Source organism: Physcomitrium patens, chromosome 9, assembly GCF_059467195.1.
Source record: "Physcomitrium patens ecotype Gransden chromosome 9, ASM5946719v1, whole genome shotgun sequence".
Classification (NCBI taxonomy): Eukaryota; Viridiplantae; Streptophyta; class Bryopsida; order Funariales; family Funariaceae; genus Physcomitrium; species Physcomitrium patens.
The window spans coordinates 15,041,564-15,069,375 of NC_143418.1; the positions used below are offsets into that span (position 1 = coordinate 15,041,564).

General features: G+C 40.5%; 4 protein-coding genes across 4 annotated transcripts; 3 read left to right on the forward strand and 1 right to left on the reverse strand.

Annotated features, from left to right (window-relative positions):
- The first annotated feature begins 610 nt into the window (after positions 1–610).
- LOC112286676 (histidine kinase 3) lies at positions 611–7,364 on the forward strand. Its single transcript, XM_073536319.2, has 14 exons — positions 611–1,104; positions 1,361–1,917; positions 2,057–2,500; positions 2,660–2,682; positions 3,125–3,212; positions 3,481–3,721; positions 3,996–4,326; positions 4,459–4,571; positions 4,852–5,050; positions 5,191–5,269; positions 5,378–5,699; positions 5,833–5,997; positions 6,129–6,314; positions 6,489–7,364. Exons 1-14 carry the CDS (start codon positions 907–909, stop codon positions 6,573–6,575), a joined length of 3,033 nt encoding a protein of 1,010 aa, XP_073392420.1. The 5' UTR covers positions 611–906; the 3' UTR covers positions 6,576–7,364.
- Positions 7,365–10,951: 3,587 nt separating this feature from the next.
- LOC112286935 (uncharacterized) lies at positions 10,952–14,755 on the forward strand (the record flags this gene model as incomplete). The annotated part of the gene is made up of 8 exons (XM_024529362.3): positions 10,952–11,101; positions 11,471–11,572; positions 11,775–11,854; positions 12,090–12,180; positions 12,356–12,463; positions 12,901–12,987; positions 13,150–13,218; positions 13,471–14,755. Coding segments are annotated over 8 exons (846 nt in total), but the record flags the coding sequence as incomplete, so codon positions are not given.
- Positions 14,756–15,323: 568 nt separating this feature from the next.
- Positions 15,324–19,948, reverse strand: LOC112286934 (sec1 family domain-containing protein MIP3). The gene is made up of 10 exons (XM_024529361.3): positions 19,658–19,948; positions 19,324–19,467; positions 18,706–18,849; positions 18,179–18,565; positions 17,844–18,055; positions 17,494–17,709; positions 16,970–17,237; positions 15,963–16,709; positions 15,617–15,691; positions 15,324–15,474 (listed from the first exon to the last, which is right to left on the reverse strand). The coding sequence occupies exons 1-10, from the start codon at positions 19,700–19,702 to the stop codon at positions 15,343–15,345; spliced, it is 2,370 nt and encodes a 789-aa protein (XP_024385129.1). The 5' UTR covers positions 19,703–19,948; the 3' UTR covers positions 15,324–15,342.
- An 86-nt stretch (positions 19,949–20,034) lies between these two features.
- Positions 20,035–26,746, forward strand: LOC112286933 (uncharacterized). Its single transcript, XM_024529360.3, has 7 exons — positions 20,035–20,165; positions 20,605–20,875; positions 21,398–22,193; positions 22,430–23,987; positions 24,135–24,353; positions 24,515–24,823; positions 26,170–26,746. The coding sequence occupies exons 3-7, from the start codon at positions 21,510–21,512 to the stop codon at positions 26,196–26,198; spliced, it is 2,799 nt and encodes a 932-aa protein (XP_024385128.1). The 5' UTR covers positions 20,035–20,165; positions 20,605–20,875; positions 21,398–21,509; the 3' UTR covers positions 26,199–26,746.
- Positions 26,747–27,812: the final 1,066 nt, after the last annotated feature.

Sequence of the window (27,812 nt, forward strand, 5' to 3'; positions counted from 1 at the left end):
CTGCGTAGACGTGAGAGGAGGAGGAGGAGGATTGTGAGTGGGTAAGGAAGGTACTGAAAGTAGCTATAGTTGAGGAAGAGGAGTGACTGTGATTGCTAAAGTACGCCCCTGACTGCCATTGAGCTGCGCTCTCACTTTTGAATCGCCGGCATTGCCTCATGCGAAGTACATGCCGATTTGTAGAGACAGTGTTCTGACCCGAAGATTCTGAAGATGCGGTGAGGATGAGTGATCCACAAAGCGCACATGATGAGACTTATGCGACGCCAGTCTCCAAAAATTGTTTGCGTCATGACTGGTGCTGCGGAGGAGGAGATTTCGGCCCGCCAATTGGTACCCAGGTATGTGGTGTAAAATAGTAGTAATTACATTGGAATGGAATTGAATGCAAGTTGCTTCCTAGCTCAGAGGTGCTACAGATGTCGTCAGATTGACGGTATTTTACGTGTGCTTTTTCATCTTTGTGGGCCCAGTTTCAGTGTGTACGTGGAGCAAATTCGGGACACTCACCATAAGTCGAGTCGTTAAATGGAAATTTCGTTATGATTGATCGTCAGCCATTTTCAGTCTTTTTGAAAGAATTTTAGGAAGGTATTTGAGCTTTTGTTGGGTTCCATGGATCTTCCTGGTCTGGACGAGATCTCCATGGAAGGCGGGGCTAGGTGAGGCAAGTTGGAAGCTTGAGAGAGAGGATGCAGGAGTCGAAGCTTCTGCATGAGAAAGTTAGGGTGCAGGTGCAGTGAGACGTTTGGTTTGTAGCTCTGGATGGACGCAGGGATAATTCGAGGGAGGTGTTGGGTTCGTGGGATTGTCGGTTGAGAACGATGACTTCGTTGCAAGCATGCGACTGGGAGAGAGAGGTTTGGCTTCAGTTCAAGTGGACCTGAAGCACGAGGACCAGGAGGAATGGAGGGTGCTGATGTATCTTCCTTGCGATGGGTTTTGTATAGGAAGCCGAATTCCTGCTTCCGACATTGGACAGCGCGAGTACTGTTCATAGCGCTGGGCTGGATGCTCGCCTGCGGTGTCGGTGCGCTGCTTTGGAAAGATGCCTTGCGATCCATGGAGCAAGAGTTTCGACTTAAGTGTGTGAACCGTAAGGAGGTGGGCTTTCCAATTACCGAACTGGTGCACCGAACAATTTGAAAAGAATCCTGGCTGGTCCTTTACACCGCCTGCAATTTCTGTTCCCACCTCTTCCCCATCGTCCAAAAAATTCTTTCGATGTGAGAATGGGAAAAATGTTTGAAATATTTATCAGTTTTCAAGGAACCAACAAAGTGCCGGGTTTTAAATGTAACCATTAAAATTTCGCAATGCACATTAAAGTTGCTAATTTAAATTGTGGCAATTGTAACAGGTTCTGAAGTCAGAGGTGGAGAACAACTTGAACGCCTCCTTTGCCATTGTAGGGCTGACAGCAAGCTTGCCAAATCTCAACAATGAAATATGGATGACTTACGCACGGAGAACCCTCTTCCTGCGGCCCTATGTGACGAGGCTGCTCTACGTCGAACGGGTAATCGCAAGCGAACGAGCTGCATTCGAAAGGAAGTGGAACAGCAGCATCCTGTACGTTACCCCACAAAACACAGTGATACGTCGCCCCGACAATGACACGGAGTACTCGCCGATCGTGTTCGAGACAGAAGATGAACATTACTTATTCGTAGATAGTGGAGCGTATCCTCGTTACCGAAGCGCTATAGATGCCGCACGGGACACAGGCCTTTTCACGCTTTCCCCTGTGACTCCAAGAGCCAAAAATTCGTGGCAGATGGGAGCATATCTTGCCTATTATGGCCGAGGTCGAGATTTAACCAACTTCTCGAGCGTCGCTGAACGAAGACAGGCGTGCAAGGGCTATGTGGGAACAGTGATGAACGTCACTGAGCTTTTCCATAGGGTTCTTTTTCAGTAAGCTGTGAACTCCTATACTAGGATTTCCTCATTTCTATCGAAAATTCTACTTCTTATTTTTTATTTTATTTTTATTGTTTCTGTCTAGACTTCATCCACCTGCACTATCTTCATGATGTGTCCTCCCATTTTTCAGGTTCACAGACGATGTCGACATGGACGTCGTCGCTGTCTTTGTCGTGAATCCCATGTCAGGTTTATACTCGTATTACAATTGCTCTGCTTCAGCTTCGGATTGTACAGTTGTTCTGTTTGATCCAGCCCGTCGAGCGCATGAAGTTTCCAAGGCTGTTGCATTGTGGGATTATGGGACACAAAGCTTCTCAGTGCGATGTTTTCCCAAGCAAAACTTGACGCTGTTGGCTCTACGGGCTATCATTGCATGGCCCCTCCTCATGTCTTTGGTGGTCATTTTCTGCTTCATCATTGTGTGTCTGGTGCTGAAGCGGATGCAAGCCATTGAAAAGGATGTTGCTGTTATGGAAAAGATGGACGAAGATCTTAAGGTAGCCAAGGTGGCTGCTGAAGCTGCCGATAAGGCGAAGTCGAATTTTCTGGCAACAGTCTCTCATGAAATCAGGTTTGTGCTCTGCTGCCGCTCAATGTAGTGAAGAACTTTACAACCATCTTCGCAATTTTTGATTTTTTTGAGTTAGCACTAAAACAAACATATCTTTGAGGTGTTCCATGAGAGCTTTATATTCCTCTTAGCGGTGTTCCCTGTGACCTTGTATTGCAGGACTCCCATGAATGGAGTGATTGGTATGTTCTATCCCGGCTTTTCTTGCTCTGATATCTGTCCAACGCGTTGTCTTACAGTCTCCCGATATATTCAAGTATACATATATTACAATTCTAAGGGCTTCTTTCCGGTCAATGCGATAACTAGGTTAATTGTGCAGATCTCTTCTAGAACATGCTCCACTAACATTTAAACGGATGTTGGGATGCTTATACCTTGAAAAAGTTTTCGGTCTATTTTTGTGGTAATCTTCTGCAGCTTTTTCCAGGATAGGATTCTGATGGAGTATCATCCTGTGACGCTTTGCTCGACACTATGTTGTCGAATGGTCGTCTGGTTTTATGCAACAGTAACCAAAATGAACATTTACAGATTCTATCTCAATCGCTGTTTTTAAGGCAACATCGAAATGACTTCAATTGATTATTCTAACTCCGTGTATTATGTTCTGAATTTATGCAGGAATGACAAATTTACTAATGGGAACCGATTTGACTGACCAGCAGCTTGAATATGTAAAGATTGCACAAGCGAGTGGGAATGCTCTTATGTAAGTTCGTATCCCTTGCAACTTTTCTTGCATTGTTTTTCATTTTTTCTATGGATACAATTGCAGTTACTCACTTAATTCCCTCGGAGGTTTTGATTCGTCTTACATTTTTCGTTTCGGTTTCTCGGCTACTAGAGATTGTCATGGAGTCTCACCTGCGTTTCTGATCGATCGAAAGCTTTGGTCGCCCTCTCCGAAGCTATCTGCGCGAAAGCTGATTTTGTCAGAGTTCTCTTTGATGACTTGTGATTTCTTGATGTGATGGCAGTGCTCTCATCAATGATGTCTTGGACTTGTCCAAGATTGAGGCAGGTAGAATGGAGCTCGAGGCTGTCCCTTTCAATATCCGCAAAGAGGTAGATTGCGTGTTTCATCTCTTTGACGAGACAGTACAGCAGAAGAAGCTTGAGATGTCTATGCTCGTCCATAATACAGTGCCCACTTGTGTAATTGGAGACCCCGGAAGATTTCGTCAGATTCTTGGTAACCTTATTGGCAACGCCTTGAAGGTACAATTTTCTTTCAACGGTGTAATGTTTTTATAATCTAATCACCAAAGGCATAACCCTGCATTTCTACTAATATGCATCTTAAACGAAAGTTTCGTGATCTTAGGGTTTTCTCGTGGTCATTTAGAGAGCTTACTAGATATAACTTGTTTTGAAAAAGCTATCGTTGCTGTTTGAGAGAGTCTCATTAAATGAAAGGTAAGTGGCTTTCATATTCTCTCCGTTTCTGTTTATTGATGATTACCTCTGATTTTTAACTTGCACTTTTTACCAGTTCACAAAGGAGGGCAGCATTCTCGTTTGTGTTCGTGTAATGGATCCGAACCAAGGTAGCAGCTCAGACTTCACTGCTATAAACGTTGACCAGAACTCTCCAGACACACATTCTTCGCAGGGGCTTATCACGGAGACCCTTTCAGAAGTTGAACTTGAAGGACTGAGACTGAGAGGAGGCAGTACTGCCCCAAGGTTGAGTATTCAACCTGGAACTGAGTTTAACAGTAGGGAAGCAGTTGAGTCATGGAGGAAATGGAACTTGAAGACATCGGCCCTGAACTGCAAGCCTCCAAGTCATTTTACCATAATTGCCTCCGTGGAAGATACAGGTGTCATCTCTTTCCGTTCGAGTGAAAGTGAATTTTTTATCTCTTGGCTCCCCCCCCCCCCTTTTTTTTTGAGCAATGGACATGCTGTTATTCCTATGCATTTCTCTAATTTACATTGATACCAATGTCCAGGTATTGGCATCCCGCAACACTTGGAGAAGCGTTTGTTTCAACCTTTTTCTCAAGCCAATAGCAGCACCTCAAGGGAGCATGGGGGCACTGGCATTGGCTTGTCTATATGTGAGGTGATTCTAATTTCCTACATTGAGTTCGTTAATTTATTTACCATAAAAACATAAATTTAAAAGTAATCGATAAAAATTTAAAAGATCTTAACTTTTTTATTTTAAAAACATGGTGCAAGTCTTGTTACCTTCATTACAACGGAGAGGCCGTGCACTAGAGAGGTAGTCCGTAGTTTTCTCAAGGTCCCAGAATAATAGTCCTTTTTCAGTTTTGCTATTTCTCCACGTCATATAACATTAGTTACTGCTGACTGATGGGCATTGGCACCATGTCTTGCAGAAATTGGTAAAACTAATGAATGGCGAAATCACGGTGACAAGCAATGTTGGGGTAGGAAGTGTATTTGAGTTTTTTCTTCCTGTAAAATTTCACGACGCTCTAGAGGGCAAGCCATGTTGCTCAAAGTTTCCAGCTGGAGACAAGAGACTCAGCGGAATGCATGTTGTTCTTGTAGACAACAACCTCGTTCGACAGGCATGTTATTCTCATACTATCGTCTGAATCAATGTCGGATTATAACCTCAGGGGAATCTTCTGGCACTGTGACTGCTTACCTACGATTATTTACTATTGCATGATATTGGAGACAACTTACATACGATTCTATGGTGCAGGAAGTAACAGCCAACTACCTTCAGTGTTTAGACATATATGTTGATCTTGTCGAAGACATGGAGTCCACTTTGGAGCTACTCAGGTAAATAATGCTCAAATCTTTTTTGATTTTTGTCTTTTTGGTGCGTGAATGATCTTAATTTACAATATTGTTGTTGTTGTTTATTTTATTTTTTTCGTTTTTTTGAAGGATCAAAGGAACTTCACTGCAAGCTATTCTTGTGGACCTTGAGGGGTTATCTCTGGCATCCATTGCAGATTTAACGAGTACAGTGCGCAACATGCCAAGTTTTAAGGCCTTGCCTGTACTGGGTCTTTCACTGGCTCTGCCTCCTTTGATCGAGAAAGAATTAAGGGATGCTGGAGTCTCCTACATGGTGAAGAAGCCTCTCCGACACTCCTCACTGGCTTGTGTGTTGCTAGAGGCAATGAATTTAACTCCCACTCCAGCCACGAAGAGGGCTGTTAAGGTCGACGACTCCAAATTGCTGAGCGACAAGAGGATCCTTGTGGTAAGTATTTCCTGATCAATGAAACTTGTTAATTAATTTCACACCTATAGGCAACTGCAACTCCGCATTCATAGGCTAACATTAATTGTTACTACAACTGTCAACGTCCGAACTAATGTGCCCTGTATTCCAGGTGGATGACAACATGGTGAATCGAAGAGTAGCAACCTCAATGCTGAAAAAGTATGGTGCAATTGTTTCAAGCGTGAACGGTGGAGCTGAAGCTGTTGATGCAGTCAAAAACCGAAAAGAAGATGAGAAGTTGGATCTTATAGTGATGGACATTCAAATGCCTGAGGTAAAATCTATCAACCTGAAGGTGCCCTCTGTTACTTATTACCCACATAACACTTGAATTGAGAATGTCACGAAAGCTGATATTTTCTTTCCTACACCCTTATCATCTGACATGGCGATTGGTTTCGATAGATGGATGGCTGGGAAGCAACACGTCGAATACGCAATTGGGAGGTTGAGAATTGCTTCATTTGCCGAACCAAGAATATATCGTGGTGTCGACATCATCGTCTCCCCATTGTTGCCGTAACAGCAGATGTTTTGAAAGGAACTCATACAGAATGCATTAACTCAGGAATGGACGACTATCTTACCAAAGTATGTTCATTATCCTTGTCTTTTTTCCTCGGACTTCGATATTGAATCCCCATCAGTTAATAGCTATGTGTTTGAATGAACTTTTGCACCGTTAGCATCTAAGTGATCATTCGATGCGATAACCGATTTTATTGAAGAACAGGCTGATCAAAAAAAACAAATTGTCTATGGCAGCCTCTTGATCAAAAACAGTTGCACTCGTTACTGGAGCGTTTCGTCGGAAAGGACATGTTCAATTCACCAGAATATGAGCAATTCTGAAACAGAAGAAGGTTATTTTTGGGTTACACATTAAGATACTCATTCTAAAATCATTTTGGTTAGCATAGCTGGAAGTGGGCTGGCTCGAAGGACACATCGGCCGCGAGGACTAGACAGTCCGTCTATTACTGTGAATCCAGCGCTTCTAAGCGCTCTTCACGGATCGGTGGCAAGAATCGTGAGTTGTACTCTCAACATGAAGTGTGAGGTTTGTTTTTACAGTGGTCTACAATTAATGATGCAGTGTGCGGGACAGATTTTACAGAGTCCAGACGCCACACTAAATGCATAGAAGCTGATTTCTTGAAGCAAAGCGTAGGTAAGCGCCAGGATAATGTCATTGGTGTGTATACATGGACGGTCTGAAAGGTTAAGCTTTGGAGCAAGTGGCAGCAGCAAGTTTAGCATTAAGGTCTCTTTAGGGCCTGCGGTGTGACTTTGATACATCCGCTGACTTAAAACTGCTTCATCACAGCCGAGCCTTCTCCCAATATCCGGAACATTTCCACTGATTTGTGTAATGCTATTCTAACTGTTGAGAATCTTTAGAAAGACACAAGAGTACTAGTAAGTAATACACACAAGAGGGTTTTTAAGGAGAGAGAGTTTCACACTTAAAAATCTATTGATCTGATTGTGTCTCATATACAAGAAGAGAGAGGGGAGAGGATAAACAGTTCTTCTCCACTAGATTCTAAATATTGTAGCTATTGTATTTATTGTAGTCTACAATAAATATTATGGAGAGCATTGGTTATATTTAATGCTCTCAACACTCCTCCTCGCTCATTATAATATTTACATAATATGAAATTTGCATAGAATTATGATCTACACTTTTTTGTGATCTTGCAAGATCAACAATTGTTGCCTCATTAAAACTTTATTTAAGAAAACCTTATTGTATTTAAGGACAAAACCATAGATGAAGGGAAAAGAGTATAACATCATTTTCTTTAATCATTTAAAGAGCTTATTAACTTTCTTATTCAAGAAAAGCAAGGCATCGCATACCAATGCCATAAATAAGTCGATAATGGTTGCACAATGGAAGAGCTTTGGTGAAGAGATTAGCAAGGTTATTTGTAGATTCAATTTTCTTAATTATAAGTGCTTGATCAATAATCAAGTCATGGGTATAACTAAAATGCTTTGAATCAATATGCTTTGTTATATTGCCTTTAATGAAACCAACTTGCATCTGTGCAATACAAGCACTATTATCTTCATGCAAGATAGTTAGAGAATCATCATATGAAAATCCATAGATTGTTTGAATGAATTTAACAATTGATCGCAACCAAATACATTCTCGAGATGCTTTATATAAGGCAATAATTTCTGCATGGTTGGATGAAGTTCCAGTTATTGTTTGTTTCACTAATTTCCATGATATTGCAGCTTCATGTCTTAAAAATACATATCCTATTTGAGATTTAGTTGTTGCAATATCAAATTTATATCCTGCATCATAATATCCAACCAATTTTGGATCTACAGATTGTGGGTAGTATAATCTCAAGTCTTCAGTACCTTTTAAATAATGTAATAAATATTTGATGCCATTCCAATGTCGTAGTGTTGGACGTACACTATGTCTTGCAAGAACACTAACCACAAATGCAATATCTAGTCTTGTAGATGTAACTAAATATAAAAAAGCTCCAACCGCTACAAGGTATGGATATTGATCTTCTAATATTTCCTCCTCCTCGCATGGATGGTATGAATCATGACGATCACGACCACGTCCAATCATTGGTGTGGACAATGAATAAGCATCAATCACATTAAATCTTTATAAGATTCGTCTAATATACGTTAGTTAGTAGAGAAAAATGCTATCATCTATTAGATGCATAATCTGAAAATCAATGCAGAAAGATGTTTTTTCTAGCATTTTCATCTCAAATTCACATATAAGTACGTTAATAGCTGTAACATATGCAGATATAGTGCCCATTAGGTTAAGATCATCAACATATACAGTGATGATCACAAAACTAGTTTTATCTTGTTTGATATACAAATAAGGGATTAGTAGATCACTTACAAACTTATTTGTAATTAAATTATCTCAAAGATGTTGATACCACATGCGTCCGGATTGTTTTAAACCATACAAGGCCTTATATAATTTAATACCACAATATTGTCTTGGAGCGGCTCTATTTGGAGTTCCTGTTTCTAAGCCAAGTGGAACTTTCATATAAATATTTGCATTAAGAGAACCATATAGATATGCAATTATTACATCCATCAGATGTACCTCAAGGGTGGCATGAACTGTCATTCCAATAATATATCCAAATGTAATTGAATCCATGACTAGAGAATATGTGGATTTATAATCAATGTCTAATCGTTGAATAAATCCTTGAACAACAAGACGAGCTTTATAGTGGGTTATTTGACCTTGAGCATCTCACTTGCATATTAATACCATCTTATATTCCATAAGGCGAGATGTAAGAGTGTCTATAATTAGACCAAAGACTTTCCTCTTACACAAAGAAGCATACTCCTCCTAAATAGTAGTTTTTAATTTTGACCAATTAGAGGGATGCATCACCTCCTCGATGGTTTGAGATTTAGGATCGTCTTCTTTGCAAAAAAGGGCTTCTATAATCATACATACAAATGATTTATCTACCGTAATAGATGGTCTGTCCCAAATATCATCTGTAGCACAATACAAAATAGATAATTCTTTACTCAACTTGTTTTTATTCCTTCCAATTCCAAGATTATTTTTCACAAGAATTGAATGTACATTATGCATCGATATATCATCATGAATTGGTAGTCCCACAAGATGAGTGGAAATTTCTTAAAAAATAATACCAAAATTAGTTAATATTATAGCTTTTTTCTTACGTGGTTGTTTATCTGGTCCACGAGTTCTTTTAGTTGTTATTATAACTTGAGGTATTGTAGTCAATGGCACTACAATCTAAGCAGGTGCATTTTGAGCCTCATTAATAGGAACTCTGGTAATTCTAGATGCATCATTAAAGCCATCAAGTATTTCATCTCCAATCTATTTTAGATGCAAAATCTTAGCAACTTCAGTTTCAACCAAAGATGTCATAGGAACAAGATTCATTGTAAATGTTTCTAGTACTTCAAATATGAATATTTTATTTCTTTGTTGATTGGATACTCCTCCTTGAAGCGATGGAAATACATTTTCTTCAAAACAGTAATTTTGCAAACATGCACGTAATAATGTGCCAATTGATGGATCAACAATACGAATAATGCTTGGTGAATCAAAACCAACATATATGCCTTCTTATCAATGAGCTCAAATGGTACGCCGTTGAGGTTTTGGTACTGGAATTCAAGCACGGCAACCAAATACTCGTAAGTGAGATACATTTAGAACACGACTCGAAATAAGCTCATGTGGTGAAATAATTTTAAGAGAAGAAGGACGGAGGTGTATTAATACTGCAGCATATAAAACTGCATGATCCCACATAGATGCAAGTAAATTTGCATGAAAGAAGAGTGGCTGAGTAATGAGTTGTATATGCTTTATAAATGACTTTGAAAGTCCATTTTGAACATGTTCATATGGAATACAATATGTCAACTCAATTCTTGTTGCAGTACAATAGTCTTCAAAAGACTTTGATGCAAATTCTTTTGTATTATGCATACACAATGTTTTTATAGGATAATCAGGAAAATGTGTTCAAAAACAAATAAGCATAGATATAAGATTGGCAAACACCATGTTTTGAGTTGATAATAATGAAACATGTGATTGTTTACCTTATGCATCAACAAGGACCAAAAAATAACAACATGGTCCCTATATTGGATTAATAGGACCACAAATATCACCATGCAATCTTTCAAGAATTGGTGGTAATTCTTATGGGATTTTCCAAATTGAAGGTAGAGTAATCATTTTACCTTGAACGCATGCACGACATAATTCCATAGAGTCTATATCTGCAAATCCTAAACCATAAAGTTGTATTCCTATGGTCATTGCTACAAGAGTCTCCAAGGATGATGTGTTTTTGCAAGCTGGACCAAATTCAACCTGTTAGAAGTTGGCCCAGGTTGAGTCTCTAGAAGAGTATTGACCAACTGCCATTGGAGTGGCTTGATCACGGTTATGTGTCTATGTTGTGGCTCTGCAGTTGGTGGACGAGTTGTCGAAGGTACGAACCATGGTATACGACGGAGATGTAGCATCATTTCTTCCAGCTAGAGCCGATGGGAAGACTATCTATCTCACGCACTCTTGGCAAGAAGCATTTGAAAACTGTGAAAATTTCCAGACTGTGACAATGTCTCAGGCGATGAGAACGAAGCATATGGTGTTTCAGTTGCCAGTTGCACAAAAAGTGAAACGGTGAAATCTTTCCTGGCATTCGATACGTTGTTTGGTTCCGAGACATTCCAATTTTGCAGGTTTTTTCCTCAGATTATTACTGGGTCCAGCCAATGTTCGAGCAGCACGCAAGGATGGTCGATACAAAGTGAAAGAGGAGTACAATGCTTACAGGGTTTGTTGGCTTACCGAGTCTTGAAAGGGTTACATTCCTCCTTTCCCGCATTTTCTAAATGAAACAGTTTAAACAATTTTTTTTTTGAGTTGCCATAAAAATTCATGTTTTAGCTGATTAGCACAAGTGTGAGGAGCTCATAAGTATGAAAGAAATGTTAATTTTTAAGATTGAATGAATGGGGTGTTGAGACGCTCTAGTGTTGGTTGCCCTTGCTTCTCACTGTTATAGATTCCATGCTCTGTTGCATGTCATTCCTCGGAGAACTGTGACTCATTCTTTAGTAGTATTTGCTTCATGTATGAAAGATATGGGATTTGTGCACGTAGTTTCATGTCAAGGGGACTAAAATGCTTTCGTGTTGCCCAGGATAATACAACAATCATTTTTCTCGCGTTTCCAATCGTTTTGTTAGCTCTTAAGAAGTTCTCGAACGAATGTTTTCAAGCCTTGCCAGTTCAGCTTTACCAGGTAAGTTGATGTTCGAAGTGGTCGAGTCATGAGTTGACGAGCAAGGTCTGTACCCTTTGTAATGAATTGCACATTGAGCTTTGCTATTCACACAGTTTTGTGGCAGAAACTCAATCTGTATATTCGCGTGTAATGGTTTTTTACTCATGGTCACACCTCAAGTTACAGTTCATCTGATGCTTGCATGATTTTGACGTTGCAGGCATGGCTATTGTTTTTCTACACCAGTTTAGCAATGAGAGAGAACATTCTGAGAGTTAATGGTAGCGATATAAGACCGTGGTGCGTGGTGTTGTTTCTTGACTCATTCCTCGATGTTCATGGAGAACTTGTTCTAGCAGTCCTTGCGTTCTTTTACACATCGTGTTAAGCTTTCGTATTCCCTTATGGTATCGTCCGTCCGCTAGGGTTCATCGTTAGCAATAGTTTCGTTCACTGATAATTCTGTGCATTGCCTATCAACTCAGTAACTATTCACGTAAACCAGTTTGATGGATGCCATTGTTCGACATGGCAGGTGGGTCTATCACCATTACTTAGCAATGGCGATGGCGCTGGTGGGTCTTACGTGGGGCATACAAAGCCATCGTGATTGCTCTCGCAAGCAGGTACCTTTAGCAACGTCGTCCATCTTTCTTTAGCTGATCTAATCAAGTGGTAGTAATACTCTAATACAAAGGGAGTCAGAATGCTTTACCGAGTCTTATTATATGTGTTCGTGTGTTTTTCTCATTTTAAAACAAGTTGTGGAACCTGACAAATTAGTGGTCCGAGTGTATTCAGCATGGAGTGGAGTTGTTCCTTCAATGGGCAGTGATGCAAGGTGTGGCGATGCTACTCCAGAATTGTTATCAGCGTAAACGGCTCTACACAAGGATTGCCCTCGGCAAGGTATGCCACAACTGAGACAGATTGGTATGTGATTGCTCCTAGAGAATATGAGCCCATTTCTATCCGCCGGCGACGTTTCAATTAGTTCACGTCGACGCTTTTCAACCCGCTTCAAAGTGTCGGTAGGCAGTGACAACATCCGAATTATACATCCACTTACGTACAGGTGACGCTTTGCACCTGTTCGAAGTTTCCTACACCAACTTGACCCAATATTCGTGGGTTTAGTCCTCGGTCACACCAATGATATGATAATTTTTGTATGGCAGAAAATCCAACAAGTGTCGAACCTAAGTTGACCTTTTAGAATGGCACCTCTGGGAAGTGTTACAAATCCGCAAGTGATGGGATAGATCGACTCAACTCTTCTCAAGTAGAACTGCATGACCGGGTTTCTCCTTTAATAGCCATGCCAAGTTATTGTTGCGCGTGAGCAGGCTGGGAGGATGGATGTAGTCTGGGGAGAGACATCAGGTGTGAAGGGCCAGCTCTGGATCCTGTATCCTGTTCTCTTCACTCTGCAGGTCCACTTCTGTGCATCTTCTGCTTTTCGTTTTTTCCGGAAGGCATTGCATTTTGGAACCCATTTTCAAAAATCAGATTACAGGAGACATACTAACTGCAGGTGTTTCGCATTTATTAAGCCTAACGATCTGCCGCAATTGTGGGTTTTCTCTTCACTGCAGGCGTTTCAATGTTACATTGGAGCCCTTCTCTTGCAGACAGCCATTGTTGAAGATAATTGCGAGTGGCAGGCATGCTCTTTTTTTTCCTTTTTTTTGTGTTTTTGATTCTTATTGTTTTATTTTTATATCTTGTGATTTTGTGAAACAATTCTATCCTGGTGCAACACTTTATTTTAGTCTTACATCAAGAAAAACGCATTTTTTGCTATGGCTGATAAATTGTGTAGGATCTAGATGTACCGTTCTGAGAATTACGAAAGACGTAGGCTGTTCTCCTGGCACCGCTTATGTTCTGATTTTCTCTTTTGTTTATGCATGGAGATGGTTGTGTGCGGGTTGTTATTGATCGCCATGGCTTTTGGAAACTTTTTCAACACAATAGCCACATTGGTTACTAAAGCAAAAATAAAAGCGAAGATGAAGAAGATGAAGCATTTAGGCAAGAACGCGCTGCAGGGACAAGATTCGGTCTTCACTTAGTGGGAAATCGCCTTGAGCGTGGTAAAATGAGATTCAGCACCATCACCAAGCTTTGTGTGCCTCCATCAATATTCTTCTTCTTCGAGTAGAATAACTAAAGATTATGAAGATTAGAAAGGTTTTCTTTTGAATAGCAGAACATCTGAGGGAGCAGTTTTTCCTTCAGCAGCCAATTCATCTGTCCTCCATCTGATCCTATCAAGTTCTAGGGCGTGAAGGGTTCTTTGAAATGAAGATGGGTTGGTTTGTGTCATCCTACAAATTTTGGTACTCAGGATCAAGTAACAAGTGTATCAAGAGGAAGCAGTGTTACCACAGAATAGATAGAAGAGTATTCTCACCCGACCATGAATCTATTTCTTCAAGCACCAGCTGGAAATTTATCAAGCACTCTTTCACGACATGAATACTGGACAGCAGCAATGAAGGATTCTGAAGGATTCATAGTCTACAACGGTAAATAGTCAGAACATTCGGCTGAAAATTATTGCTGGTCGTCCCTCCGAGAGCTGGAAGATTATGAAAAACAAATAAGTAAGCAGATCAGCACCAGCCCTAATCATGGTTAATTTGCCAGGCGAGCTCACAAACTATGCTGAATAAAAATCGAAGGAGCTTCGTTGCTTTTCTTCATGTAAAATTACCTCAGGTCAGATCATACGGTCCTTTTCATTTCTGAAAATGTGGCCTGGGAATGGGATCACGAAATGTGAAAAATAATAAGCAGATCTGGTTATTCGTCACCAAGTGCAATGCTTTGGATTTACAAAACATAAAATATGCAAAATCCGTTAGGCAAACTGTTTGAGTAAAAATTGGTCCAGCTTGCTACTGCAATATGAACTAGAGAGGCTAGATTATAATAAAGTTCTTTAGAACTTTTCAAGAGAATAGGAGGGAGGAGTTCTTATCTTGGTTAATCATGGAAGGACACGCATGGAAGCTCCGCAGTTAGGAACAGATAATGCTCGGCAAGGGTGGATTTCAATGGGAGTTTGAAGGCCAAATGCTAGTGCTTACGTGGTGAATGATGCGAGTGATTGATTTGATTTTGACAATGACACAGCAGTTGGGATTCGCATCAGTCTGGACAGAGAGATTGTTAATTTCAATCCTGTTGCATCGAGCTTCAGAGTTAGTAGCATGCTCGAGTGAGATCGTAGTTTCCCTGGAGAGGATCGAGGTTTTAATGCGTTTGGTGGCAGGAGATGCGTGTTAATAGAGTTGGGCACTGTGAATGAAGGTCTTCAATGCTATAAATGAAGCTTCCCGCACAGGTCAATTAGGCTAGCATATAATCTACAGTGGACGGAGGATAGAAAAATCGAATTCAAGTTTCCAGGTGCAAAAACGTTTTGAGCATCGTGATGATATAGGTAATAATGATGGTGACGGCGATTGCTTTCGCAGAATTTGCGTCTGAATTGTCCAGAAATGACGAAGTTGGCTAGACAAGGGACGCCATGAGTACAATTAAGAGCCTGTTCCATCCCAAGTACGTTAATCTTCTCCTTCTCACTCCCTGATAACTCGGACCTCCATTTACAAGTGAGCTTCAAACAGAAACAGCATATGCACAATAGCATAAATTTTCACGGCATTCAGAAGCAGTGCAAACCAAACGTTCTACATCAAGGGCTGCCACATTGAGAACTGTTGTGACCCAGAGCACATTGAGAACCAAAAGAAAGGGATGCAAAGAAATAAATTTGCTTATGATCGTGAATGTGAACCCAGAAGAAGATCCCGCATATCTGATGGAGTTAAAAATGTTGTACCCCCCATCAAAACCTCTACACTCTCTGACCCTGGGTGTCCCATTTGAGCTTCCTTAATCTCACGAATCTGTGCATGATCATTAATCGGAATTAAAAAAACATAAAGAGAAGGCAAAGATGATGAAACATATCGTATTCATGACAGACTACAATGAAAACGAAGACATGATCTACCTATGACTTAGTGTTAGAGATGAACAGAGACTTACCTCGGAACCGCTGATTCCACCAACAACAAACACAATGATTGTCCTGTAATCTCCCAGCTTTGGCTGTTGTAATCTCTGAAAACAGAAGTAAGATGAGTCATAAGTAAATCAACGCGATATCAAAGACTTGCTTTAGTCAATAGATTGATTTACCCCGTCGACAATCAATCCTAGACTGGCCATAAAATGGAGACAATACCAAGTCTCTTCTTACGACGGGATACAATTCAGCTTGTTACGAGTCTCTCAGGACATAATCTACAAAAATGAAATAGAATGACAAACTGCCCATTGAATCGTAATCAGCTATAGCGGTTCATTATATAGAGGGTGAATGGTGACCAACCTGACCAAGGCCAAATCTCCCAAGGCCACTCTTAAAAAAATTACCAACACTTGATGAGTGATGGTGCAGTCCCGGAACATCAGCTTTTGCGAATATCAATGAAAACACCTGCTGTAATAGTCCCGTAGGGAAAACTTGCTCCTCAGTAGAGCGTAAAGCAACAGGAAGTCGTGCCCGAGCTCGTGATACACAGTGTAGAACAGACATAACTTCTTGTAGGCGGTCCCTTATCTCCAACTTCAATTGAGTCTCTCCATAATCTCCATCGTCAATATCTTCTTCTAAACCCTCCCACTCCCCCCAGCCATCGTCGTCATTGGTAGTCAACTTTTCAGCATTTTTCTCTTCAACTCCACCTTGTGTGAAATTGCCCTCAGATTTTTTCCAGTGAGCATCGAGTGCCCTTTTCAGACGCTCGGAAAACCCAAGATCAGAGCGGCCTTTCATTACAGCATCTACAAGGGATTCTGTCAGAACTGCCTCTTCTTGCCATGCAAACGGACCACTTGAGAGCCCCTTGGGACTCGCCTCGCCAGCAAGAGCATACCCAACAATGGCTAAAGTAAGCACATCGCTTAGATCTAGCATACCATCATGAGAAATCTGTTGCACCATATCACTAAGTTGAAGAGCAATGCTTTGACTTCCATCATTAACACTCAGTCTTAAAATTTTCTCTGCACTGCTGACGGCTTCCCATTTCGACCGCTTATCCCCACTCAGAACTTCCTCCATTGCCCTAGCCACCTGAATAGACAATGATTAGGATGGCCCATGCATATTGCATTTTTCTCAGGATTAAACGCAATCTCATTTCCTGAATTCACTTAATGCTAAAGTTTGTGAAGATTGCACATAGCACACACTGACACTCAACCAACGAAAGTGACAAAAATCTGACCAACTGACCTGGAAAGTATGGGAATGAACAATTGTATCAATAAAGTATATAAACAAGCCAACATGAATCTAGGAGAGATTCTATCAGAGCAAGTAGAAAAGTTCACCTGTAGAAGATCCACATGGCGGATTGTCATATCTGGCTTAGCTGACAACGCTGCCTGCAGCGAAGCAAGTTCTCCAGGGGTCATAGCACCTAAACGAGCCCTTACAGGCACCGGCTGCTTCTCTTGTCTCAGAGCTTCGTGAAACCACTTCCTTATCATGAGGGTAGCGTCTTTAGTGGATTTGTCCAACATGTTTTCTAGACTGAACAACCCGAGACGATCCCATGAAATTGCAAGTGATCCACCCATCATCTGCCCTATGTCATCTCTGTCAATCAAGCATTATACCCAAAATTACTAGATTTGAAATACGTAAACCAAATCCGCCAAAGCCCTCAGTTAATCAGGTCGGATAAGTACAGAAGTGCCAGTATTGGTATGCACAAACGTTTGTAAGTAGTATAGGTATTTAATGATTCGTCCTGTTAAAGCGCTATTGTATATCATGTGCTAAAGCAAATAAGCTAAATAGTGCCCAAATCCCCAGTGTCATACTGAAGATCAAAAGGTGTCCAGAAACTTACTCCGCAGCACCAGAACTGTCATCATGTCCATGTGAAGGGTCTTTCTGTGCCTTGCGATCCCACCCAGTCATAAGTGGCAAAAGTGGAAACTCTGCAATTTTACTTGCATCACCTCGTCTGCTCACTGTTGGAACACGAAAGTCCATGGGTTTCCGAGCCAAAGGTTGAGACTCGTTGCCAGTCATTTGAGGGCGTGAAGAGGGAAGTACTGTAGGCCTATGTGAAGACAGCACACTAATAACTCAGTCCAATCACAAGACGTGTGGTCATACTTGAATTCAACCATACTAAATAATAAGTACCGACACATAAACCAAAACCATTGAAGAAGAGCAGCCAAGAATGAGCACCTGCGAAGAAGTGAATATACAACACGATCCATAAAATTATCGTTGTGACATGTGGGAGTGATAAGATCCAGTGACCGATCTACCAATAAAAGGCCCGCCGACTTTCGTTGCGAACCGTGATCTAACACGATTGATGATGACAAGTCTGTCACTAGGTTCCCAACCAGATGAGCGAGTGGACCCAAAGAGAATACGTCCACTTTTACATCCAGCTGCGCAATCCAATAACAATGTTAAACACTGATTACAATCAGAATTTCTCACAAAATAAACAAAAATCAAAACAAAATCAAAACAAAATCAATACATATAGGCTGGAGAAAGCAGATCTGAACCTGAGAAGTAAGTTGGTGTAGAAAGTGGCCAAGGAGGGATGCCCCCGACGGTACTCTGTCATCAACGTCAAACATCACGCCCGTATCAATGGGTGGCAACCCTGGACCCAATGATGGACCACTCTTGAGATCAGAAAGAGGGGACTCGGCTTCTGCCCCACCTGAAGGTAGCACGAATAAATTTGGGGCCAAGGCGCACATTAACAAGGGTACATGCCTAATAATGATCTCAAAATCATCCGATATCTCTCTGCTTTCTGACCAACCGAAGCTCCCATCTAATGATACTCTTTTCCCAGAAGATTGTAGATCTTGTTGCAATAAACTCCTGTATTCTTGGTAGGCGTTATGCCCCAATGGAGTCTCGAGACATGCCGAATGCCCTTCCTGTGCACAACATCCTTGCTATTAAATTCATAGAGGTTAAAATAATTAAGAAATGCTAGTGCATATCATACAAAATCATGCATCAATGCAAAATGAGAAATGAAAGAGATGTAATTTGGAAAAAACTACGTGAAGGATACCTGTGAAACAGAGGTGAAGATGGTGCACTTTTTGACATTGGGGTGACACCGCAGGCACCGCAAAACATACCGGTGTGCATCGCTGAGTAATCGTGCAGTAAGAACCACCACTTTCAGTAACCGCCCCCCTTGCCATGCAACTGCCTGCAATCACGCTCATCGCATTAGTAGCCCTAAGGGGACTGAATCCTTGACGAGCTTCACTGCAAGCTGAAAATCCAATTTTCAATCTTTCCAAATATAGATATCGCTACGATGGGAGTGAAACAAATAAAACAAACTAAACAAAAGAATCCCTTTCATTTGCAGAAAAGACAGCTTCGGGTCTGAACTTCGAAGTGTAGGTATCGGTTACAGCAAAATTATTGCTCGTGAAAATTTCCACAAGTTGACCCAAAAGTAGGTTGACCTCTGGTTTAGAATCGTGAAATATAGAAGAATTAGAGAATTGCAAGTAAAATTTTCGAGACCAGCAGTACATGCAAAGCATCGCAACTCGAAGAATTTGATTAAAAGAATCTGCATCTAACCATGCAACCCAAATTATGAAATTTCCTACTAGAATCATTGATATGTCACAGAAGACTAGGAAATGTCGAAAGGAGACGTTTCCCATACAGCGTCAAGGGGGGAAGCATTCTCCAAGCTGCAAATCGCTCTGATACCCAGCTGCAACACAAAGGGTAGCCCTCCCATGTAATGCAGAGACTCCCCTGCTCCTTCATCAACATACAGTAGCCCGCCCTCGACTTCGTCCGCCACCTGATGGAATTCCAAAACCCAAAACTTATCAAGGAACAGCCTAAAATCCTCTACTCCCTTTCTCTAGTATAGAGGTCACGAGCAGACCGTCGTAACCCAGTCAATTTTCAAGCACTCTTACCATCAAACACTAGGGTTTGATTGTTGCACTAAAAACGTGATCGAGATACTGCCATAAGTCTTAACTCACCTGGGCAAGGCATCGCTGACACTCGCGCACCAGATCTACCCCCATGGTGTGCAATTCGCAACCTCTTCTTAGTCCAATTCAAGAAATCCTCATCTCTGTCGTGCAATCGCAAGAGTAACAACAATCGTACCCAAGATAGAAACCTTGATCCCTATACAAAATCCCAATCACAGTAGCCTCACAAAAAATCGTAATTGATCGATTCCACACGTCGTAAGGTCTCAATCTGCCCCAGTGGATGACCTAACTTCCAAACCAGCTTCTGTAACGCCGAAGAATCTGTGCTTCGGCGTAAGGAACTGAAAACTCGGCAACGAATGTCGTAATCACTACTGGGCTTTTCTGCGTGACAGAGAAGTGGTTACAGGACGGGACCCACCGGCTGACACCCGTCTAAATTCTCATTCTGAGAAGACGCAGTTTTCGGTTACCTTCTTGACCGGTCTGAGTTGGGCCGTTTTCAGTAGCGCGGGAGCGCAAGAGTTTGCGATGTCGTTGTGCATGACAAGTTGCGTGACTTCTTCGATTTGTATGCAAAATTTTGTAAAACTATGTTTTCTGGCATTGGAGGTGTTTGGTTTATTTGAAAGTGGTCTGGAAAGACTGAGTTTGTCATTTGTGCACGGTCAGGAATGTCGTAGTGACGCCCTGTGCTGAGATTGTGAGGCGATTTTGATTGTCTGATTGTAACGGGGGTAATAAGAGGCGGTCGAAATTGAGAAGAGTTTAAACCTATCTGGAAAGGTTTGAATATGTTGTCGGAGGGATTGATCGCACGGCGGATTGGGTGGACCTAAGTAATATCAAGGAAGTAGACAGAGAACATTTAGCAGTCGCTGAGTGGGCACAGATTCGTAGTTTATGTGGTGTCTCTAATACTCATATGCAAGTTGAGGTCTACCGAGCTTTTTTTTATCTTAGTTGATGAATCAATTTTTTTTCTGCAGTAAATGACATTTACTATATCGATTGTAAGGTGGAAGAGACTCTGCGGTGACCGTGAGCACAAGCTTGTCAGGACATCAGCCGCTGTCGTCTTCAATTTTTATCCCAGCACATATGTAAGTTGAAGGGGGAAATGAAACATCATCGGTGGCAATTACACCTGAAGAAATTTGTAAGGAAGTAGCGAAGGGCCGCAATGTGTCAAAACAACACTCTTGACAAACAAGCCGTGGCAAAGCGATATTTGAATACTGCGATCAACAACACATGACGGTACCTTCTCCTCTGCTCGTGTTGAAGAATGTGCAGTTGACAGGACTACAGCACATTGCTGTGATGAATAACTTTCAGATTTACCCAACAACAGCTTCGTTCGAAGTGCCTCTCACTTCAGAAGGACAATTTCACACCAAATAACAGATAGAGAGAATTAAGTTTATGACGACAGCAGTGAAATTATCCAATTATGAAATCATATCATCGTCTGACAAACTAGGTCTCAGATAGTTGTAAAGTGGATTTATGCCTAACAAATCATGGACGAGGCACAGTATTGAATGTGCGAGTAGAAGTTCATCATTTTAGCGTCGTGAATGAAGTGCGTTCCGTGCAACTGCATTTCTCCAAATGCCATGGCTCAGATTCAAAGACAGGTGGAGATAATTGTCACCAGTAAGCTTTGGTGCAAGAGTCGCATGGTTGGTGCTCTTTTTTGTGAAGGCCTTATCAAGCCCTGAAATAAACAATCTCCGCCGTTAAACAAGACAAGTAACATGCATTCCGGCTTGTATGCAGAAAGCAGATCGAGAAGCTTATGATCTCCGTCGTTCACCTGAATGAAGCACTTCCTGCGCTTGTATTTTAATTTATGCTCACAGCTTGATTTGATGTGGTGAGCTCTGGTTCTATGGAAGAGGGGATGACGAAGGTTATGTCGCTACCGTCCAGCATGCAGCAAGAACTTGCGGCACGTGCCGTGCGAGCGTGCATGGCTGCCGAGGCTGCCATGGCATCACTACGCGCTGAGTGCAAGCCTCTACAAATTGCAAGTCCTCAGAGTGTCCTATCCTTGAATACAAAGACCATGGGCAATGCACATAGAAGCTTACAATTGCAGATTGAAGCATGTGAGAGCTTTGCTCTATCAGCCACCGCTGCATTCAAGCAACTCTGTGATGTATTATTTTGTGTTGGCTCTGTGAAAAGTGAAAGCGGTGAACACACTGCCTTCAGTGACTATTCATGCAAGACCCAACTCTGGAACTCTGCAACCACCAGTGAGGGTGAACTTCTTGAGAGTCAAACACGACCACCCCAAATAAACGCGGCAGATGAGTCGTCTGCGAGATCGACAGCTAAAGGCATGTCAGTCAATGCAACTGACATACGAAGTCATTGGGCTGGAGTTCAAGTGAATAAGCTTCAAGACACTATTCCTTGGGGACTAGAGACTGATGCTGCATACATGCGATTTCCGTCTCCTGAGATGGATAATGAACCAACCAGCAGGGATGAGATAGTAGTGCAACGTTCTGTCGAAGAAGCAGGGTGGGACAAGCAATTGGGGTCTCGACATTCACAAGAAGAAGAGGCAAGATATTCAGTTTACTGCTTAATTCTCCATCAAAATTTTAGGCTGTAGATTTTTTGTAGTGAATGAAACACTGGGTGAAATATGTGTTAGTAGATTCTTGATGTGATACTTTTTCATGAATTTATGAAACGTACGAAGATTCATCTTCAGACAGATAATTTGGTCTTTGTGCCATGTTCATTTGCACAGGTTTGGACTGACAGTGTTCAGTACAATCTCTTGTTCTTGTCCAGGATGCACCACTATCTGGAGACCACATCTTGTCGTCCGAAATACATGAAAGCGATGCATCTGAACTTGCTCTAGACTTGACATCTGAAATTTCCTCCCATCGGAAATCCTCGGCCTCCTCTACTGATTCTACAGAAAGCCAACTGGATGATGAATTCAAGCTACACAAGATAACAAGTAGTTCCCCAATAACGGCCATGGAGAACTCTTACATGGGGGAGCCGGAGAGTGGCACTGTTCAAACTCAGCAAGCCACCACATCCGAATTTTCGGAATCTAACACCAACTTGAGGGAGTCTGAGCATTATGCAACCCAGGCCGGAAGATCTTGCCTTGAAGAGACACCACAAACCTCTAGATTGTATGGAGAATCAGAGGGAACTTCTTTCCAACAGGTGATGGAGGTCAAATCTCCCCCATGTGTTTCTGATGCGCATTCAGGTGTTTCTTCACACATTTCCGCGGGATCACCTCCTCCAGCTTCATCAATTTCTACTGATATCGTAGAGCTGTGTAATTCTTTTGGGTTAAGCGAATTGCAGCCGGAAGCACCATCCCTCTCAACTAGGCTTGTATCTAGGACAATGGCTGAGATGAATCCGAGCTCCAGTGCGGCTCGGTTTTCATGGTCGAGTGAAACTCCTCGCTCCGTTGATGCACCAAGCGTCTCAACTCAATTGTTGACTCCGTCGGAACATAACCAAAAAAAAATTTGTGCAGCTTCAGTGGATGGCTGGGAACCAAGCATGTCGTCTTTAGATCTGCCACTTTACCCTGCACATCCAACTTCAAACATCGTATCCCCCACTTCTGCTTCCAGTATTGTGAGACGTTTGGATCAGGAATTTAATCCAAGTGCGCCGTCACTAGAATTCCAAGAGCTTGCCAGACGCAAACTGCAGCTCTCATTCACCAAAGAAAACGGTCACTCTACTCCACCTTCTTTTGGTGGCGAGGATCACTGTGAAGAGCCTAAACTGCCTTCGAATCCATCACCGTATACATTAAAGATGAGATCTACGTTTTGCCGAAAGAGTTTAGCTCTCAAACCAAGCTCTGAACATTCAGTATCTGGTCCATTGCAAAGCTCGTTCGGGCGTTCTGAAGGGAGTATATTTTCCATGGCTACTGTCGTTCGTGAAGGCAGCCAACGGCCTCCAGTGATCTCAGGGTTACCCAGTGGATCACTACCGAACATCTCTATCATGGAGAAAAAAGCAACTGAACTAGTTGATGGAAGGCCTCTGTGTACTCAATCTAATGCTTCTTCAACAAGCTCTACATTATCGGCCCCCTGCTCGTTAGTTGAAACTGGTGCTTCTTTCAATAACTCTGACTTCAAGAGTTCTGGACGGGAGGGGAGCTTGGATAATTACAAGGATAAGCCAGAAAATTTCCAAGTGCTGTTCCCTACTGCACGTGCAAGTTTCTATGAAGAACCTCAAAATTCATGGGGAGCCTCACGAATGGTGGCTCCAGTGTGCACCCAGGTCGCCCACAGCAGCCTACAGAATGTGTGCCAAATACCTTGGCATGCTTCGCCCAGGGGTAACACCCCAGGTAATTTCTGTGCCAGCATGAGCGAAATAAAATAATTTCATAGTATGGACCCTTTGTCCTCACTATTTTGTGATGATTATGATCTGCTTGTCAGCTACTCTTCACCTCGAATGGTACCCAACAACATCTGAATTGTCGATGTTGCAGGGATGGAGCGCTGCGTTGGTACAGCTTACATTGGTGGATCAAACCCTGGGTTGGCACATATTAGTGCTCAGGAGCAAGCTACTGGTGAAAGTTGTGGGTACATACAAGGAAACTTCAGCGATGTCGGCGCTGGTCATACAAACAATGAGAATCCAAACTCTGATTGCAGATATAATCGAACTGGACAAAGATTCAAGATTTGTGAGCGTGAAGCAGTAGGTATGAAATGGATTACATAGATGCCTCATGACTGTATTGCTGCTAGCCAGCATTGTTGCATAAGCTGCCCAACAAATCCATTGTTCATCTCGAAGCTTTACATTTTTCAGGTTCAATTTTTACTTCCAAATCCCAGATTATCATCACTTGTCAACTTGCAGGAGTAAACATTTTCAGTGAGTTCCGTGATCTTACTACTACAGAATGCAACAATAAAGACTTTTCCCAAAAGCCAACAAGCTGGAGGTGGAATAGTGACCAGCAGAATGAAGAAATTGGATTACCTTTTTCAAGAGGCAGGGGAACGAATTGGGAGGTGATGGTAGGAGGTGCTGGTGATTGTGCAAGGAGTGTGAGCACCCTGAGACCCACCATAGTGATTAACTCTGACGATGATAATGGCGACGAAGACGATTCATCAAGCTCTCACAGAGAATGGAACGAGATTCTAATCAGTATGCAGCAAAAGGGTAAGCGCCAAGCTTCAAAACACTCTTGATTCCAATTTTTTCTTTACCACAAGTTAAATTTGCACAGTGACAAACCTTGCAAACTAACACCAGTTCGCCCAAACACTTGAAAACCTGTGTCAATGATTCCTAGATAAGAAATTCAATTCTATTGAATAGTTTATTTCCACTGCCCCAAAGGTATAATTTAAATTTGTGGGAAGAATTCAAGCTCCCGAGAATCAGTATTCTATTCCTGAAGAATATATGGTCCTCAGCATGTTCCTGACCCATTTACCCAGTCCCTACAAACCTTTGGAACTTCTTGTGCACATATTAGTTTGAATTCTTATTCAAAATCAGTGGTAAGAAAATGAATGTAACCTTAAAAAGCATATAATAAATTCAACCTTGAAAATGAATCCTTGTACAGTAACAACAAATCTTCACTCATTTGAAGCTACTGCATCTCTGAAACTCTTCGACTTGAATTGAAATGAGAGTCAAACATAGTTTTCAGCTTTGCAGTTTGAATAGATTTAATTTGATAATCATTTACAGATTCTTTTATGGTCATTAGCAATCATATAAAGATCATAATACCACAACCAGTTTTCCAAAACCATCTTCAAACAAATCAATGCAAGGATTTTAACTTTATTGAAATTCAATAGTATGTATTTTCTTAAAATCACAGTTCCGATTGCCTGCAAAACTGATCAGACTTATCTTCAAGTCACAATTCATATACTAATGTAAAGGATAAAATATATTCTATTATTTTTTTAAGAATACAATTTTATTTTTTGTTTAAGATTATTAAACATCAATTTTTTAAATAAGTAAGAAAAAGTTTCACGATGTTTTTCTAAAGGTGAAATCAAATAAAGTTAAAAACAAAATGCTGAAATGTACGTTTGTACTTTTGCAAAAAAGAATCAATGCACGAGACCTCCCTTTTTATTTCGATCAAAGACTTTCTTTCTATTTAATAAAACACACACGAGCTTTACAGAACTTTACAATTGCAAACCATTTGTACTTTTTTGATTCGATTGAAGTACTAAAGTTAGAATTCTTTTCATCAAATGTAATTTCCTTTTCTGCTATTTCGGAGTGCTGAGCAAACTCGTGTTTTTGTAAATATGATATACAGAATGACATGGAACTAACATTTCTAACATAATGTCATGTTCACAATTAATTGTTGTATTTATTGTTCAACATTATATTTTTTAAAAATATTTTATGAAACCTTGTATTGAAAAATAATAGGAAATTATAATACTTGTCAATATCTTAGTAGTTTGAATTAACAATGCATTGTTGACTTAACCAATTATTATCCTTTATAATCAATTGAGCAGGAAAATGTTTAAGCAAGATTGAAGATTAAAATTAAATAGTATTCAAAAGAATTTGAATAATATGGAAAAAGTGATGATGAAAACTGTCAATCGACAATCATCAATACGAATCTGACTAATCAGTTTGACCACATCGATGCAACAAAATAATAAACTCTTCTTAAAACCGTTTTTAAAATTGGTTTCACTTTTTTAAAAACAATGCTACAATTTTCACTAGTTACATACTAATAAATATTTAAGTAGTGTTTTAATATTTTGAAATAATCATCATAAACTAAAAATAAGTAAAGTAATATATAGAGCAGTACATATACACGTGTATAGATAGAGATACATGAAGGAAGAAAATTTAGAGAGATAGAGAAAGTGCAAGAAATAGAATAAAAGAGACATTCGGTTCCATTTTTTTGAGTTTAAAATGTTATTTGGATGTTGTATGTGGGTTTTTGGGATAGAGGAGGTATATTCAGGAGTTTTGTTGACCAGTGGTTAAATTTGTAGATTACATTGTAGATATTTTTTCACAGTTTAATATGATTTTGTAATAAATAAAGCTTTTTGAATGTCAAAAGAATCTTCCTGAAAAAATTAGGTTTTAGTACATCAAGAGGAAATTAATGTAAAAATTTAAGAAATTTTTAAACATAAATATAACCACATTAATTACAAAAATACACCTAAATGATAAGATGATGTCCAAAACATTACAGTATTTTAAATCTTTACAGTTATTAATTTTCATTTAGTTTGATGCATTTTTGTTTCTAAATGACCTACTCAAAACCCACTTCTTTTCTATAATATGATAGTGATTGTCCATGTTGGTAGTTACTGTTCGTAAAAGTAACTTAGGCAAAATTGTTGAAGTAATCTCTGGCTAAACTTGTATTTTGCTTGTTTATTTCATGGAGTTTTTTTCATTTAGATCTCAGAAATGTAAATTTTTATTAATTATTGGTTCATTTACACACAAAAGTTTCCAGAAAATATGTGGATTTTGAAAGATAATTTGTTAGGATTATGATGGAAGTTAATTGCATCCAAGACAGTCAGATCCTTTCTGAAAAGTCATAGAAGTATTGAAATAAGATACAGTATCATAGAAAAATCAACTAGCACTGTTTGAAATATATATATATACACAGTATGTTGTAAACTTATGTTTTCTATGTTCTAAAATTGATTATAAAATTGTTATACGTTGTACACTTTTACACAATGAACTTTATATCAATGTCATTTACAGCTGCCATTTCATCATCCATTATGAATTCTTCGTTAAAATGTATAAGTGGCATGGTAAAAAAATATGCTTCGCCACTGCATTGTGATTGAGGTTTGATCACAGATTTCCATACTTATCAAAATATACTCATGCCTGCACATCCCATCTTTTCATTTTCTTGCAGTAGCAAAGCACAACATACAATAAATTCAAACAATTGTGAGTATGACAATGTGTGTGTATGTATGTACAAGAGACGTAATCAACGAAAGTTTGTTAATATCTGAATTGAGCAGAATATAATGCAAATTTGTTTTGCAGGATTGAAGAGTGTAACAAAATGAGGGCAGGAGATAGCACAACTTGTTGGTTGGACAAGTTGCAGAGTGAAATGTAAACTCTTGCCAAGAAGCGG

Coding starts and splice junctions, on each gene's coding strand:
- LOC112286676 (XM_073536319.2), top strand. CDS start 907: ATGGAGGGTGCTGATGTATCTTCCTTGCGATGGGTTTTGTATAGGAAG. Junction 3,213..3,480: donor GCGAGTGGGAATGCTCTTAT/GTAAGTTCGTAT, acceptor ATGTGATGGCAG/TGCTCTCATCAATGATGTCT. Junction 5,270..5,377: donor TCCACTTTGGAGCTACTCAG/GTAAATAATGCT, acceptor GTTTTTTTGAAG/GATCAAAGGAACTTCACTGC.
- LOC112286934 (XM_024529361.3), bottom strand. CDS start 19,702: ATGGGGGTAGATCTGGTGCGCGAGTGTCAGCGATGCCTTGCCCAG. Junction 18,566..18,705: donor TCTTCACCTCTGTTTCACAG/GTATCCTTCACG, acceptor TGTTGTGCACAG/GAAGGGCATTCGGCATGTCT. Junction 15,475..15,616: donor GTGGAATCAGCGGTTCCGAG/GTAAGTCTCTGT, acceptor GATCATGCACAG/ATTCGTGAGATTAAGGAAGC.
- LOC112286933 (XM_024529360.3), top strand. CDS start 21,510: ATGGAAGAGGGGATGACGAAGGTTATGTCGCTACCGTCCAGCATGCAG. Junction 22,194..22,429: donor GACATTCACAAGAAGAAGAG/GCAAGATATTCA, acceptor GTTCTTGTCCAG/GATGCACCACTATCTGGAGA. Junction 24,354..24,514: donor TTGTGAGCGTGAAGCAGTAG/GTATGAAATGGA, acceptor GTCAACTTGCAG/GAGTAAACATTTTCAGTGAG.